Source organism: Tursiops truncatus, chromosome 1, assembly GCF_011762595.2.
Source record: "Tursiops truncatus isolate mTurTru1 chromosome 1, mTurTru1.mat.Y, whole genome shotgun sequence".
NCBI lineage: Eukaryota > Metazoa > Chordata > Mammalia > Artiodactyla > Delphinidae > Tursiops > Tursiops truncatus.
Genome location: NC_047034.1, coordinates 110,129,947 through 110,147,894, shown reverse-complemented (window position 1 = coordinate 110,147,894; position 17,948 = coordinate 110,129,947). Strand labels below are relative to the sequence as shown.

The 17,948-nt window shown below is 38.8% G+C and overlaps 1 protein-coding gene across 1 annotated transcript in view; it reads right to left on the bottom strand.

Annotated features, from left to right (window-relative positions):
- LOC101336987 (uricase) overlaps positions 1 to 17,948 on the bottom strand; it is a 129,697-nt gene that overhangs the window by 5,348 nt on the left and 106,401 nt on the right. The window contains exons 5-8 of the mRNA XM_073787965.1: positions 16,606 to 16,722; positions 16,429 to 16,507; positions 1,815 to 2,001; positions 130 to 253 (exon numbers count right to left, since the gene is read on the bottom strand). Of these exons, the coding sequence (XP_073644066.1) occupies positions 130 to 253; positions 1,815 to 2,001; positions 16,429 to 16,507; positions 16,606 to 16,722 (507 nt within the window). The remainder of the gene's footprint in view (positions 1 to 129; positions 254 to 1,814; positions 2,002 to 16,428; positions 16,508 to 16,605; positions 16,723 to 17,948) is intronic.

Here is a 17,948-nt window from a genome sequence, read left to right as displayed (position 1 = left end):
CAAGCTTTTGAGCAACAACAGATGTCATTTTTCATGTGTCTTCCACTTTCTTATTTTAACTCTCTTTCTCAGAGCTGACAGGAGACACAAGTTCTCTCAGTCCTCGGAATGGCAAGTGACAAAACCTACCTCAGGAACCTGGTTCAGGGAGAGCACCTGGATGTCATAGAGGGTCTTCTGGATAGAGGGCGAGTACTCGCCTTTGTCATAGGGTCCAGCAAATTTCTTCAGGACAACGTCCCTAACAGTGTCCCTAAGACACAGAAAAGAGAACTGAGGGCCCTCACAGGGTGGTCTTTGGGGAACATATTATGAAGCTAAGAAGCGGTACCCTCTCTGTCTCCCCGAAAACAATTTTATTGCTGGTTTTAGAGAGGATTAATATCCTGTAACGCCAAAAAGAAAAAATAAAAAAAACCCTAACTTCCCATTTCCCTACACACACACACACAAGTCAATAAACCTATTGAGCATAACTAGGTTATCTTCATAATCTGGCACCAGGGCCCAGTGGGCCTTCCAGGGTGTTTCCCTCCATGCTGGAAGAATTTTTGAAGAGGACTTCCTAGTATTCTAATCTGCTTGGCTTGGCCCGTTGCTTGAATTGCTGCATTTTCAGGGGTATTACCGTGTCAGGCTGTGTGCTAAGTATTTTATGTAATTACTTCATTAAATTCTCTCAATATACCTGAGGCAGGTACTATTATTATCTCCAGTTTAGAGATGAGGAATCTGAGCTAAAAGTTAAATGATCTACTCAGTCCCCCTCCTTAGTGGGAGGCCCAGCTTGTACCCCGACTGGCTCAATTTCGTGCTCTTTTCAACATAAATACATCAGACTGCTGCCCATGGGGAACACTTGAAAAAAGGAGAAAAAAAGATTGAGGTGAGGTTCTCTTCAAGCATTTCCAACCTATCACGTAATAAAAGGAGCAGAGTAACACTCTGCCCGTGGGAGGAAGCTACCAGGGGGCAGATTCCAGCTTATCACAGGGTAGAAGTTTCTAACAATTAGAGCTTCAGCAAAGGAATGAGATACCTGCTCAAAAAGCAAACTGGGATTCAGAGGCCTAATCACTGCTTGTTGAGGATGTTAAAATAAGAGTCACACCTTACAATGCTAAAGCATTTATCACTTATAAAATGCTTCTGTAACTTCATCTCATTTTGAGTTTAGCCTAGGGTGGCCACTTGTCCCAGTTTGCCTGGGACCAAGGGGGTTCCTAGGACATAGGACTTTCAGTGTTAAAATCAGGAAAGTCCTTGACAAACTGGGACAAGTTGGTCAGCCTGGTTTAGCCCTCTCTGCATCTGCCATGAAGTAACAAGGCCATTATCCTCATTTGATCCCGTGTTTCTTAAAGTGTGGCCTTTGGTCCAGTAGCATGAGCATCACCTGGGAGTTTGTTAGAAATGCATGTTCTCAGGCCCCATTCCGGGCCATAGAATTAGAACCTTTGGGGTTGGGCTCAGTGATCTGCAGTTTAATAAGCCCTCCAGGTGATTCTGATACACAATCATGTTTGAGTACTACTGATTTAGTCAATTAAAAAACAGAGGATCAGGGAAATCAGGTGGTCTGCTCAAGGTCATTATAGCTAATAGCATCTTAGCTAATAGTGCAGATTTACTAACTCAAAGTAAGACCAGTATTCTTCCTGTTATCCATCAGAAGGGGTGTCTTACAATGGGGAGGTGGAATTGAATGGCTTCCAAGTTTCCCTTTCAGATGGAAGACTCCATGAACTCTGGGCCCCTGGAAAAGAGGGTGGACACTACCTCCACCAGCGCCAGGCCCTAGCACTCGTTCATACCAGGTGGCCTCAAAGTCCACGTCTCTGTCCTGGTGGTAGCGCCACTTGCAGTACACTTGGGTGGCAAAGCACCGGTCCTTCACCTCAGGGAGGGTGGTGAACTGGTCCCTGATGAATCCTTCAAATCCGGACTGGGTTGTTTTCAAGACTTTGAGGTCTTTGATTCCAGAATTAATGACTGGAGGTCCTGTTTTACGTCAAAAGGTAAGAGGGGATGAGGTCATAAAGAAAACAGTGCCTTCTTACTGCCTAGCCCTGAGGATCCTGGTCATTAAAACATGGCACACTCCATTTGTACAAAGAGCTACATCATTGCCTGTGTTTTCTCTCTCCCTGTCTCCTCTGAAGTCCACATGATGAAGACGGTGTGCCTTTCCTTCTCTCTGAATTCCACAACTCCCTGCCTTCTCATGCCCTAGGAGAACTTATGGTCAGAGACTAAACGTCCATGCTGTGTTGAAGCCCACAGGAACAAATACCTTTTTCTCAGCTATGTGCAGAGGTATCTTCTAGGCCAATTACCTTCCACATTTTGAGCTCCATCTCATTGAGCAGGCAATCATGCTGGAATGAGTTAATAAACTCAAAAGCAGCTCCTCTGTCTGCTCTTGTGACACCCTTTACTGGGGGTGGTCCTCATGTGGACTGTCTGCACTGCTGATGGCTCCAATCACCACCAGACCCCTCAGTTCCCTTGCGTTTATGAACTCAGCAACACCAGAAAATTTCATGAATAGGTAGCATCATGGGCATGGATGAGCCTAAATAGAGACTGATAAGATGAGGTCAGTGACCCATGAGGTATAGATTGCCTATGTGGATTCTCATAAAGGCCTTTGTTTTTTGGCTGAACTGAGAAGGTGCAAAGTTGGCTTGTGGGGACCTGGGCAGGGTGGGCAGAGTTGAAAACAATGGAGGAGATGACATGGCTCTCCAGCTGTCCCTACATTACCTCATGAGGTGCATCAGGGAGGTGGAGGGGAGAGAGGCATAATCAATCTGAAAAAGCTGTTTACTTATGCCTGGCAGTTCTAGGTCAGGGCCCAGATGACTGGTAGGGTACCGAGTTAGTGAGGGGAAGATTCTCTCTTTCTTTTTCTATGTGGAACACACTGTAGTTCCAGCAGTTCGGTGAAGCCTGAAGAACACATGGCACCAGGTGACACACTGGGAAGCCCCAGGGTACAATGTCTGTGGAAAGCAGCCTTCTTCCCAAGGAGGAGTGGCAACTGGCACAGCAAATGCTGGGCAGAGCCAGTGAGGCAGCAGTTGTACTCAGTGGACGCAAACTTCTCCCTGAGCACGTGTGAGACAGCCCTCCAGGCTGGGAGAAGGTAGGAAAGTTTGGCTGGAGAGGTACAGCAGTTTTGTAATAAGAGAGCAACAAGGTCAGGGAAATTCGGGAATTAACTTCACCATGGCCTTATTTGTATGTGCAGGCTGGTGAGGCCAGGACACTCAGGGGGCACTTGGGTACAAACTCCCAAAAGCATAGTCAAGGCAGAATGACTTAGATCACCTCTTTTCAGTCTTGAAATTAGTCCAGACTAATATCTATGCTTTTTGACCTGTTGAATCTTAAGCCAAGAGCTGGAGGTATCAGGCATCACTATGTTATACATGGTCTTAGTTGAAGAATAAGAATGTAACCCACAATCCTCAATTAAAATCCAGGGCAGCTCTTAATAATCCAATGGTTTACAACATCCTGTGTGATTTCTATTGCTGTGGTTAACTCAGGAGTTGTGGACTTTCAGAAGTAGGTAAATAATGACTATATTTTGATATTTTCCCAACCACATGTGTGTACCTGCCAGAGAGAGCAGTGGCCATAGTTAGTGGTAGATTTGCTGATTAAATATGTGCTGATTAAATAAGGTGTTCTGGTCACAGTGTTCTAGGATAATGTAGTAAGAGAGAAAATGGTATTTTCTCAATTGGAAAATACTGAAGTTCTCATTGGAAGCTATATCTGAATCAGGATCAAGAGAAAGATACCAGCAATGATTTCATGCCTTAGGTTGGCTGGGTTTATCAGATTCTAAGTGTTATCAAGACACGATTCTGCAAAATCGGCATTTCTAACAGTGTAAAGCTGACCCAAGTGAGTCTTAAGTCTCAGACCCAAGAGAATTGCAGAAGCAATCAATAAGTATCCGTTAAATGAATGAATGAGTGCAGTAAAATTGACTCACCTTAACAGCTTAGCCTTACAACTTAGTGTCGTTTTCTTTTAGACAGTTCTCCTCCATCAATCTTTACCATTTCCCTTCCTGATCTGCCCCCTCCCCTCAACCCTCACACACAGACAGTGTGACAGGGGGAGAAGGGGAGGGCATCAACACTGAATGAGAAGGTCCTGACTGCCAGCATGCGTTCTAGTCGTATGGCTAGACACTGGCAGAGGTGGAGTTTGAACTCAGCACCCCATTACGAGATTTCATGCTTTTCTTCCCCCTTTTTTGGATCACTCCCCATCCTCAAAATGTTTCCTCCTTCCTTTAACTCTCTCTTCCCATTTCTGTAATAAAAGAGGACTTTCCAAGAGACAAGAAAGTTGCCACCACCATTCCGCGATGTGCATTCAGGGCTCAGACAGAGGCCCCAGTTGAAAAATATCATCCCCATTGGTTTGAAATGAAGATTGAAGCATCACTTTTAGAAATGACCCCATGTGTCTTGAAAACATTTTATCATTTTAAAATTTCCTATTGAAATACCAAGACCCCTTAGAGGAGTGACTCCTTAAGCCTTTATAAACTAATATCATAATTTACTTCCAACAGTAATCCCTTCTAGAAAAAAAAATCCTATAGAAATGAAACTTGAATTTGTAATCAGAAGTGGGGTTAGAACAAGTAGTGGGAATCCTCGAAGGAGGATAAAGAGAAGTCAAGGGAAACCAAAGGCAAACTTTATCTATTTCTGCTTTTCCTATACAGCTGGCCTTGATCACCAGAATCTATGTGAGCCAACCAGACTTTGAATCCTCAGTTGTCTCAATCATAAAAGGATTTCCAGATGCAGGGTTACATATGTTTGAGTCCACAGTCTTGGGACTCAGGTTCCTTGAATTCAGCCTCAGTTCTCTCCATGCCTCTCCTCCCCTATTTATGGGCAGTATTTCCTTGATAGAATGACTTAACCTCTCTCTACCTTAATTTTCTCATCTGCAGGAGATGATAATCATAACTATTTCCTAGAGATGATAGATGTCTAAGATGATACACATAAAGGACTTAGTAACTTAGTAAAATGGCTGTCCAGGAGGAAATGCTCTATAAAATTATTATGATGATTTTGCCCTAATTGACCTTTTCTTATTGACATCAACTCCCTGTAAATACTTCCCATGTTTCACAAAAGTTCATTGGGTTCTGAAAACTCCTTCTGACATGCCATCCCTATCCACCTCCAGCCCTGTGATGAGATTTATTGATCTTTGGGGAGTGTCAGTCTGCTAGGCAACTTTGAAATGATCTACTTTCTTGCTAGAATCTGAAAATGGAGAAAGCAGTTGCATTTTCTAATGTGTTTTGACCTCAGTTTCACGTGTAATAAAACATCTCACGTTCTCAAAGACAGTTCACTACTGCCACAGTTTAGGCAGAACGCAAAACATCTACTCTGGTGTGCTCATCATTCTATGAACAACGACAAAAACCTATTCTCTTTGAATTTGAAAAATACATTTTCTTGGCACGCATCAGACACCCTGGATGAAATCTGGGAGCTTATTTTATCTTCTCTGTTGGCGGTGCCCCAGCTTTCTGAACACTGGTAGGAACCTGAGCCTTTCAAATTCATGGGCCCATCAACTAAAAATACGATGCTTCACACACTCTTAAAAAAAGATTCCAGTTTAGACTAACAAGAAGTAATTCAACCCAAAAGACTGTCCTTTTCTAGGTTACTTCCTATGAAACCACTTAATCAGCTCTTTTTTGCCTTTCTGCCATGGTTATGGAGTAACGCAAAAGGAAGATTTTCACATTTTACTTTGCTAGAACATAATCTTTTCTAACTTTCAGTGTCCTCCTACACACTTAACAGATTGTGGTTTATCTCTCAGAGAAGCATACATCCTACCCCTTCAGGTCTCTAAGAAACTGCAAATTAATAGAAACTAAGCCTGATTCCTTACCTACGCATCAGGTGTCACAAAGCACAAAGCTTTACCGAGCCAAGAAAAAAAAATCCTGTCATGAAGGGGATAATTGCTTCCACACTTAACACCTCCAAAAAGGACACAAATAGCTAAAAGGAGGATATTTTAAAACTATATTAAATCATTCTAGTAGAAAACCTCAAATTTGTAAAGTGCTAGAAAAAGTGAAGATCAATTAAATATCATTTGCCTTTGAGAGTCCATTTAGCTCATGGAGGTAGGTTGAAAGCTCCCTGTGTGCAATTCTGGATGGGGAGAGATGATGTCACCCAGATGGAAGGAAGTTAACTGGGTTTTTGTACAATGAGGTGATGATCAAGATGATTTTTAAAAGATCTTGTGCTTGCCAAGAACTTTTATTTTGGAATAGCTGAAGAGTGTCTTAGTCTTGATATCAAAATGACACAAGCAGCCTTCTTGGCAGTGGCCATCTCTGTCCTGAGTCTCCCACTTTCCCCATCTCATTTCTTCCATCTGCCCTGCTTGACACCTCTTAAATCTCTTCTCCTCCAGGACTTTAGTTTTATCAATCCCCTTCCTAAAATCTTCCTCCTACCCCTACTAGTCTCCATGTCAATAGATTTTTTTTTTCACCACTACAAGACAGTATCTCTTATTTGAAACCTCTTCTCTATCTTCCATTCCTCTATTTGGTTATGCTTTAGTTGAATTTTTATAATTAGTGTCAGATTGGGAGAAATTTGATGCTTAAAGAATTATGAATTATAATTCTAATTGTGTGTGTGTGTGTTTGGGGGGCGGGTGTTGGGGAGATTCTCTGCTTAGTTCAACTAGTTTAAATTAGTGACTCAACCATCCCAGTGACTTCAAGGCTTGGCTAAGCTTGTAGTTCACAAAGACTCACAGAGAAACAGTTTGGAAGATCGAGGTTCCATATAACACCTACATCAACAGCCTGTACCGCACACGCAGAGCCTAGCTCTCCTCTCGGAGCTGGGGAAGTCACAAAAATAACACCAGCCCTCATCCCTTTGGTGAAAAAATTTCTCTCTCTCTTCCAGATTCTCCCATGGAACTAGCAGACTTTGAAACAGCTAAAAGAACACTTAATGATGTAGCTTAAAAAGATACCCTAGGAGAAAATAGTGTAATGGGAGTTTTATAGCAATTCTCAGGGCCTAAAGTGGGTGCTTCAGATTCAGTAGGCTTTCTATAAATGTTTGTTCAATTAATAAGAATGAATCCAGTCCACCAGGAGAAACCCAGTTACATATCCTGCTGGGAAAATTTGCAGGCTGAATGGGTGATTAAGTACATGTGTTTGAGGGGGCAGAATTCTCACTATCCTAGCCAGCCCCCCACAAAAAGCCCTACTTAGAGGTTTGTAACAACAGCCTTCAGCATGTGAATTGGGGTGTGTGTGTTTGTGTAAGATGATTATTTTCTTTAGTTAAGCCTATGCAAGGGCATTTCTTATGACAGTGATTGTACACTGAATCACCTCATGATATCTGCAGTTTTAGCTCCTGGAAAATAAGCAAATTAAGAATTAAACTTTGTTACCAAAAAAAAACGGCATAGACCCCTACTCTCCAAAGAGGGACAGAGTACAAATATCATCTTCAAATAGACAACACAGGAAGATACACACACTCAGGAACGTGCACACACATACCGCACACACCCAAGGCAGCAGATGCCTGCTTCCCTGCTGACCCCTGCCAGCCCCCGCATGCTACGGGAGGGGGAAGGTGCTGGACTCTAGACAAGTCAAGCTGGAGCTCTGGGAACACTGCCACAGTGATCGCAACACCCTGAAGTTTTCTGCAGAAAGTAAAAGCTTTGGCCTGATTCTGTTGATTAGTTTCCTCCCGGTAGCAGCCAGGTGACTAGAATTCAGGCTGATGATAGCTCCTGGTAATTCCTGGAAAGAACAAGAGTGTGAAGAGCAGCCTGTTTTCTTCCTATGATCAGCTGAGCCCTATATTTGGCCACTGCACTTCCACCTCCAGGGGTCTGCTAAATATTCTTACAGAGGGAGGTCACTAATGATGCCTACTTGCCAAACTGCACACTCTCTTCAGTCTTCTTTTAAACCAAACTTCTTAACCTTCCTGTGGCAGAGACCACTAGCAGGTCCTCTTCCTCCTGGGTCCCCGGCTAGACTACATTTCCCGGCCTTCCTTGCAGTTAGGTGCGGCTGTGTGATTGGGTTCTCTTCATTTGATGTGCTCTGTGCTACTTCAGGCCTTGAGCAGTTTCGCCTCCTCCTTTTTTTCTTGAAGGTCTTTTCTTCTCCTCGTTGTCTGGTATGCGGAATCTACTCTGAAGGTGATCCCAGAAAGTGAGGATCAAAACTGTCTGGTTGCATCAACCTGGATTCCTGAATAACTTCCTGGAGAGGAGCATCCTCCCAACACACCACACACACACACACACACACACACACACACACACACACACACACTGAACTTGACTTTTACAAAAAGCTGTAAACTTCATGTGTGAAGCCACTACATATAAGCCTACTTATTATGCATTCTATTATCTCAATAACTATCCCTCATTTCTTGAAATGTATTTTCCCTTTGCTTCCATGGCACCACTGTCTCCAATCCTCCGCCTGTCCCTCTGACCATTCTTCTCTCTCACTCTTTAAACTGTCCAACGCTTAAACTGGGGAATTTCCCCCCAGGCCCTCTCATCTTTCCTCTTCTCACTTTATATGTTTTTCTAGATTGTTCCTTCTTCCCCATGGCTTCACCAACCAATTTGGAAATAGATAGTCTCCAAATCCATCCCTTATTCCCAAACTTACCAGCTTTCTCTGGAAACTTCCTCATTATATGTATTATTCTTAGTCAACACCCACAAGTCCCTGACTTTAGGATAACTTTAACCCCTCCTTCTCTCTAACCTTCCATCCTTACACAAATACTCAGACTTATAAGCACACTTCAGAAATGCCTCACATAATGTCTCTCCCCAAGCTCTGTAGTCTTTTCATCTCTACCTCTTCTGCCTTAGTTCAGACTCCATCATTTCTTCATCTCTGCAACAAGTCTCCAAATGTCTCACTACTGCCTGTTTCTCCAGCCAGTTTACCATAACCTTGGTCAGAATTACTAAACAGTACACATATACACATAAAGACCTTTCCTGGATCTCTATTATCATTCAAAATAATAATAATAACAGCTTTCTTTCAAGGAGTGCTTCTTTTGTGCCAGGTACTGTGCTAAATGTTAAATTAACATTTATCTCCTTTCATTCTCTGGGTAATTGCTGAGGTAGGCACTGTTATTCTCATGTTAGAAATAAAAAAAAACACTGAAGTAGTATATTTAATGTGCTCACAGTCACAAAGTTATTAAGTAGAGAAGCTCAAATTCAAAAACAGTTCAGTATTCATACAATAAAGTTAGGAAATCATCCACATGCAATGCTAGTAGGGAGGTTAAAAGACAAAAGTAGTCAATTCATTTGTATCCATGATAAGCAGTTAAGGGATACACAGAACAATTAGATGTAAAATATAATATCAAAAACAGTAATCATGAAGGGAGCAGAGTACAAATGCAAGGTATCTATATATAGAGAGATTGCTATACAAAAACCTCATGGTAAACACAAAACAAAAATACCCACAAAAAAGAAAAAGAAATCCAAACATAATACTAAAGATAGTCATCAAATCACAAGAGAAGGGAAGAAAAGAAGAAAGGGGAAAAAAGAAGAACTACCAAAACAAATCCAAAACATTAACAAAATGACAATAGGAACATACATATTGATAATTATCCTAAACATAAATGGACTAAATAGTTCAACCAAAAGACATAGACTGGTTAATGGATAAAAAAGCAGCATCCATATATGTGCTGCCTACAAGAGACTCACTTCAGACCTAGAGACACACAAGACTGAAAGTGAGGGGATAGAAAAAGGTATTCCATGCAAATGGAAATCAAAAGAAAGCTGAAGTAGCAATACTTATATCAGACAAAATAGACTTTAAAATAAAGACTGTCACAAGAGACAAAGGACACTCCATAATAATCAAAGGATCAATCCGAAAAGAAGATATAACAATTGTAAATATATATACACCCAACATGGGAGCACCTTAATATATAAGGCAAATGTTAACAGACATAAAAGGAGAAATTGACAGTAACATAATAATAGTTGGGGACATTAGCTCTCCATTACATCAATGGACAGATCATCCAGATAGAAAATCAATAAGGAAACACAGACCTTAAATGATACATTAGATCAGCTGGCCTTACTTGATATTTATAGAACATTCCAGCTGAAAGCAGCAGAATACACATTCTTTTCAAGTGCACATGGAACATTCTCCAGGATAGATCACACACTGAACAACAAAGCAAGCCTTGGTAAATTTAAGAAAATTGAAATCATATCAAGATCTTTTCCAACCGCAGCACTATGAGGCTAGAAATCAACTACAAGAAAAAAATTGCAAAAAAACACAAACACGTGGAGGCTAAGCAATATGTTGCTAAACAGCCAATGGATCACTGAAGAAGTCAAAGAGGAAATCAAAAAATACCTAGAGACAAGTGAAAATGAAAACACAATGATCCAAAACCTATGGGACACAGAAAAAGCAGTTCTAAGAGGGACATTTATAGCAATACAAGCTTACCTCAGGAAACAAGAAAAATCTCAAATAAACAACCTAATCCTATGCATAAAGCAACTAGAGAAAGAAGAATAAACAAAACCCAAAGTTAGTAGAAGGAAAGAAATCATAAATATCAGAGCAGAAATAAATGAAATAGAGACTAAAAAAATAGAAAAGATCAATGAAACTAAAACTGGTTCCTTGAAAAGATAAACAAAATTGATAAACCTTTAGCCAGACTCATGAAGAAAGAAAGATAGAGGGCCCAAATCAAAATCAGAAATGAAGAAGGAGAAGTTACAACTGACACCACAGAAATACAATATGCCAATAAATTGGACAACCTAGACGAAATGGACAAATTCTTAGAAAGGTACAATCTCCCAAGACCGAACCAGGGAGAAATAGAAAATATGCACAGGACAATTAACAGTAGTGAAATGGAATCAGTAATTTAAAAACTCCCAATGAATAAAATTGCTGGACCAGATGGCATCACAGGTGAATTCTATGAAACATTTAGAGAAGAGTTAACACCTACCCTTCTGAAACTATTCCAAAAAATTGCAGAGGAAGGAACACTTCCAAATTCGTTCTATAAGGCCACCATCACCCTGATACCAAAACCAGACAAAGATACCACAAAGAAAGAAAATTGTAGGTCAATAACACTGATGAACATAAATGCAAAAATCTTCAACAAAATACTAGCAAACTGAATCCAACAGTACATTAAAAGGCTCATACAACATAATCAAGTGGGATTTATCCCAGGGATGCAAGGACTTTTCGAAATCCACAAATCCATCAGTGTGATACACCACATTAACAAATTGAAGAATAAAAACCATATGGTCATCTCAATTGATGCAGAAAAAGCTTTTGATAAAATTCAACATCAATTTATGATAAAAACTCTCCAGAAAGTGAGCATAGAGAGAACATACCTCAACATAATAAAGGCCATATATGACAAACCCAGGGCTAACATCATGCTCAATGGTGAGAAGCTGAAAGCATTTCCTCCAAGATCAGGAACAAGACAAGGATGCTCACTCTAGCCACTTTTATTCAACATAGTTCTGGAAGTCCTAGCCACAGAAATCAGAGAAGCAAAATAAATAAAAGGAATCCAAATTGGAAAAGAAGTAAAACTGTCACTGTTTGCCGATGACATGATGCTATACATAGAACATACTAAAGATGCTGCCAGAAAACTACTAAGCTCATCAATGAGTTTGGTAAAGATGCTGGATACAAAATTAATACACAGAAATCTGTTGCATTTCTATACACTAACAATGAAAGATCGGAAAGAGAAATTAAGGAACAATCCCATTTACCATCGCATCAAAAGGAATAAAATACCTAGAAATAAACCTACCTAAGGAGGCAGAAGACCTGTACTCCAAAAACTGTAAGACACTGATGAAAGAACTTCAAGATGACACAAACAGATGGAAACATATACCATGTTCTTGGATTGGAAGAATCAATATTGTTAAGATGACCATACTACCCAAGGCAATCTACAGATTCAATACAATCCCTATCAAATTACCAATGGCATTTTCCACAGAAATAGAGCAAAAAAATTTTTAATTTGTATGCAAACACAAAAGACCCTGGATAGCAAAAGCAATCTTGAGAAAGAAGAACAGAGCTGGAGACATCATGCTCCCTGACTTCAGACTATACTACAAAGCTACAGTAATCAAAACAGCATGGTACTACCACAAAAACAGACATATAGATCAATGTTACAGGATAGAAAGCCCAGAAATAAACCCATGCACTTGTGGTCAATTAATCTATGACAAAGAGGCAAGAATTTACAATGGAGAAAAGACAGTCTCTTCAATAAGTGGTGCTGGGAAAAGAGGACAGCTACATGTAAAAGAATGAACATAGAACATTCTCTAATACCATATACAAAAATAAACTCAAAATGGATTAAAGACATAAATGTAAGACTGGATAGTATAAAACTCCTAGAGGAAAACATTGGCAGAACACTGTTTGACATAAATCACAGAAATACTTTTATGGATTCATCTCCTAGAGTAATAGAAATAAAACCAGAAATAAACAAATGGGACCTAACTAAACTTAAAAGTTTTGCATAGCAAAAGAAACCATAAACAAAATGAATACATAACCTATGGACTGGGAGAAAATATTTGCAAACAATGCTACTGACGAGGGATTAATTTCCAAAATGTACAAACAGCTCATACAGCTTAATATCAAAAAAACAAAGAACCCAATAAAAAAAATGGGCAGAAGACCTAAATAGACATTTCTCCAGAGAAGACATACAAATGGCCAACAGGCACTTGAACAGATGCTCAATATTGCTAATTATTAGAGAAATGCAAATCAAAACTACAGTGAGGTATCACTCTCACAGGTCAGAATGGCCATTATTAAAATGTCTATTAATACTAAAAGCTGGAGAGGGTGTGGAGAAAAAGGAACCTTCCTGCACTGTTGGTGGGAATGTAATTTAGTGCAGCCACTATGGAGAACAGTATGGAGGTTCCTTAAAAAACTAAAAATACTAAAAATAGAGTTAATCATATGATCCTGCAATCCCACTCCTGGGCATGTATCCAGAGAAAATTCTGATTTGAAAAGATACATGCATCCCAATGTTCACAGCCACACTGTTTACAGTAGCCAAGACATGGAATCAACCTAAATGTCCATCAACAGATGAATGGATAAAGAATATTACTCAGCCATAAAAAAGTGTGAAATAATGACATCTGCAGCAATATGGATGGACCTAGAGATTATCATATTAAGTGAAGTAAATCAGATAGAGAAAGACAAATATCATATGATATCACTTACATGTGGAATCTAAAAAAAATGATACAAATGGACTTATTTACAAAATAGAAATAGACCCACAGAAATAGGAAACAAACTTATGGTTACCAAAGGGGATAGAAGGAGTTGCAGGGGAGATAAATTGGGAATTTGGGATTAACATATACACACTACTATATATAAAATAAATAAACAACAAGGACCTACTGTATAGTACATGGAACTATATTCAGTATCTTGTAATAATCTCTAGTGGAAAAGAATCTGAAAAAGAATATATATATATATATATACATATACATGTATGTATGTGTGTGTGTGTATAACTGAATCACTTTACTGTACACCTGAAACTAACACAATATTGTAAATTAACTATACTTCAATTTAAAAAAAGGTTTAAAAAATCTGTTAATAAAAATAGCAAAGCAGGAAAAAAAACAAAAGCAAAATGAAAACAGTCTAGTCTGACAAGACCTATGGACTTAACTACCATGCAAAAACTGCCTCCTAGTTACACCAATTTTTTTTTTTTTAGCCATGCTGCATGGCTTGCAAGATCTTAGTCCCCTGACCAGAGATCAAACCCGGGCCCTCAACAGTGAAAGTGCAGAGTCCTAACCACTGGACTGCCAGGAATTCCCTAGTTAGGCCAATCTTGCTAGTATGGTACTTTAGGCTCAAACCAAGCTCTTCATCCTCATCTCTGCTCCTTACATTCTAAAAACTGAACCCTTCAACCCTACTACCGTTGCTCAAATTCTTTGCCCTTTCAACACTAAAATCATTTGCCTAGTATGGTGATCTACATAAGGCAGATGCTCGAAATATTTGTTTCCCTCTTCCACTCTTTATGACTCCTACCCATGTACATTCTGTTTCTTCTGTCTGTAATTTCCTTTCCCCTTTCTATGTCCAGCACATTCCGAATCATTTTTCAAAAGTCAGTTGGAATATTTCCTCCTCCCCCATCAAGCCTTCCAGACTGCCCTAGAAAGAGTTAGTTTTCTGCACCTCTTTACTCCCATAGCATACCTTTAATTCCTTCATAGTGGTCTTTAGCCCCTCATATTGCAATAAATCTATTTATAAGTCTATCTCCTACTATTCATCTACTGTGAACTCACGAGGGTCAGAGAATGTCTTATTCACGTCTGAATCTACCACCACTAGTATACCTAACAAGTCCTCAAAATCATTATTGAATGAATAGTATTTCAATCAATGACATAAATATATTTTATACAGGCTCTTATCTTTTTAGTTAGTTCTCCTGAAATCTAATTCTAGCCCCTTCTATTATTTTACATAATTAAAAGTGGAATGAGAAACATGTTAAGTATTGCAAAAATCACTCAAAATGGTTTAAAGCTAACCAATATGGCAGCCACTAGCCACATGAAGCCCTTGGAATATGGTAAATGGGAAATGAGACGTCCTGTAAATATAAAATAAACACAGAAATTCAAATATTAAATATTTCATTAATAATTTTTATATTTATTACATATGTAAGTGGCATTTGGGATATATTAGGTTAAATAAAAAGTATTGTTAACATTAATTTGTTTCTACTTTTCTAATGTGACTACTAGGAAATTTTAAAATTAGATATGTGGCTTGCATTATATTTCTGCTGGGAAATGCCAGTTTAAAGTTTATAATTTTACAGGGGTATTCACTGTGATTTGGGTAGGAAAACACTGGCCTGGGGAATCAGGAACCTCTCTCCTCCAAAGTCACATACATAAAGCAAGAAAGAAGGAAGGAAAGAAAGGAAGTTACATTTTAACTAACAAACAGCTCAGTAAACAAGTTAATATATCACATGACTACATATTTGGAGGATTAAAAAAATCATTATCTTTTCAACTTAACAACTAGTTATTCAGTCTTCTCTATATAATAATAATTTCATAACTGTTAATCAAACACTGAAAAGGCCCTGGCTGTGTCTAGAATTTAATACAGATAGGGAAAAAATATTAAATGATAGCTAAAACACTAGGACTTCCTAAGGGAAGGCATTATCCAATAGAACTTAGAATGAGAAGAACTTATATTTTATTAACCTTTTAAAATTTCTGACATTTATGAGATGTCACCTCAAATTCTTACGAAAGAGAGCTAGAGAAGAAAGAAAAAGAGATACAGAAAGGAAAAGAAATAAAATGAAAGAAACAAGCAGGAAAGGGAAGGAAAGGAGAAGAAAAAAGAGAAAAGGAAAATAGAAAAGAAAAAATTTCAGAGTCCACACTCTCAATTTATAATGATCATTAAAGTTTATTTTTTATTAGGATAGAGACATTTCTACCATGGTGGTTCTATGGTTCTTAGAGGTCTTCTAGTCTAAGTCTTAGTCAATTATTGAACTCTGCTCTGACAACCTCAACAAATCAGTGGAAGACACACTTTGCTAAGTTCAATAATCAGTACTAACAAGGTCTATATTGTAATTATGTTCCACAGTTAATTTTTAGATTTCTTGGTAAATAGAAAGAATTATATAATTGTCACTGCTATTTTTAAATGAGGTTTATTTTATGGTAACTATAATAATATCAGTGGTTTTATTATTATGACAAAATTTCAAGGAAATGTGATTGTTATTTTCTAGGTATTTCCTATAAAGGTTATTATAATCAAAGCATGGTATGGTACAAAAATTACTGGTCAGAAAATTCAGAGATTTGAGCTTTTGTCAGCCTGTGCCCTTTTTTCCCTCACTTCAAAATCATGCAATAAAAATGATCTACCCCACTCAACCCACAGATTTGTTGCAAAGGGTATTATTTCATTTTTATATTTTTAAGATAAAAAGCAGATAGTTCTTTAATGTAATCCAAAGTCACACTGTTCATTCCCATCTCAGATTTAAAAGACTTCAAAATTCTCTACAGTTTTCCTGGGTGTTAATAAACAGAGTTGTTTAGAAGAAAAAAAAAAAACCCTGAAATTGCTATTGAAGAATCAAAACATGAAAAACATTTTCTCACCACTCCTCAACTGTTCAACCTCACAGAAGTGTGTTCCAGTGGGAGTATGAATAAATGCATGGACATGCTTAACTCCATTCTGAAAATTAGAAAAAAAAATATTTCCAGTAAAATTTCAACATATGTCATAAAGCCAATTTCTTTAATTAAACTGAGAGCACGAATAAGTGAGGTAACCTTTTCAAAACGCTTCCAAGGGACTTCTTCCACATAGACTTGAACTCGAATAACATGGTTAAAAGAAGAAAGGAAATGCTCGCAGATATTCACAGCAAAAGTTTCTATGCTTTTGATCTGTAAAAAGAAATAAATGTGAATGATCAGAAATACTTGTCCTACTTAAAAATCATTTTTAAATATCCATGGGACTCTTTTTCCTGATAAAGTGTTTTTTAGAATCAGAGAAACAAAGAATTAGAAAGAATTAGAGATGAATTTGTCCTAATCCCAATTTTTCACAAGGGCTCCTAAGTGTAGTTAATGGATCACCATCACCAGGTGAGACTATCCTGTTTTTAAAAGAAAACTGTGTGCAGGAGAGGATGTGTCTATCCATCAGTGGACGAGCAAAAAGGAACTTAACGTTCAGATTCTCCTCACGGTGAGCTCAATCATCACCCATGCCAGCTAAAGTACTGCAGGATACTTCAAAACACTCTGCTCTCTTCATGAGGCTGGGAAACAGACCTCCCAGTTTCCCAAAGAAAAATGTTAATGAAGGGTCACTTCAACTTCCTTGCCTTGCAAACAGGCCTTCTATTGACCATCCCCAGCTCTCCACCCCCATAAAGCAGCTCCCTACTTCCATCCAAATTCTTCAGGTTAATCTCTAGGCAATGTTTTATGGTCCTAGTACAGTCTACAGATTATTTATGGCTTTGCCTATAATTAAGGTAGACTGTATAGGTTTCCCAAGGATAGTTTTGTTTTATACCTGTTGTCTCAGAATAATTATTAATAAGCATCCTATTTCACTCTGAAAAGTATCCTGGTTTGGATAAGAAATTATGCAGTCACTCTATCTACAATGAATAAATTTAAATTGTTTTTAACATCCAGGTCCATTCTTTCACTTTTCTGAACTTCTCACATAGTACAGGAAATATAAGAATTTGTGTTATATAGAGACCCTCTTCTCTAACACAGTACAGAGCTTATTTTCGATTCATTTTTAAAGAAAGCAATGCCTTTTTCCATAGCCTTGCCTATACTTGCTGGGCCATTCTGATTAGCAAGAGAAAGGTTCAAGGTGTAGACAGACCTTGCAGAAATAATATTTCAATTAGTTTGTTCGGACTTCCCTGGTGGCACAGTTGTTAAGAATCCGCCTGCCAATTTAGGGGAAACGGGTTCGAGCCCTGGCCTCGAAGGGAAGGCGGGAAGATCCCACATGCTGTGGAGCAACTAAGCCTGTGTGCCACAACTACTGAGCCTGTGCTCTAGAGCCCGTGAGCCACAACTACTGAAGCCCGCGTGCCTAGAGCTCATGCTCCGCAACAAGAGAAGCCACCACAATGAGA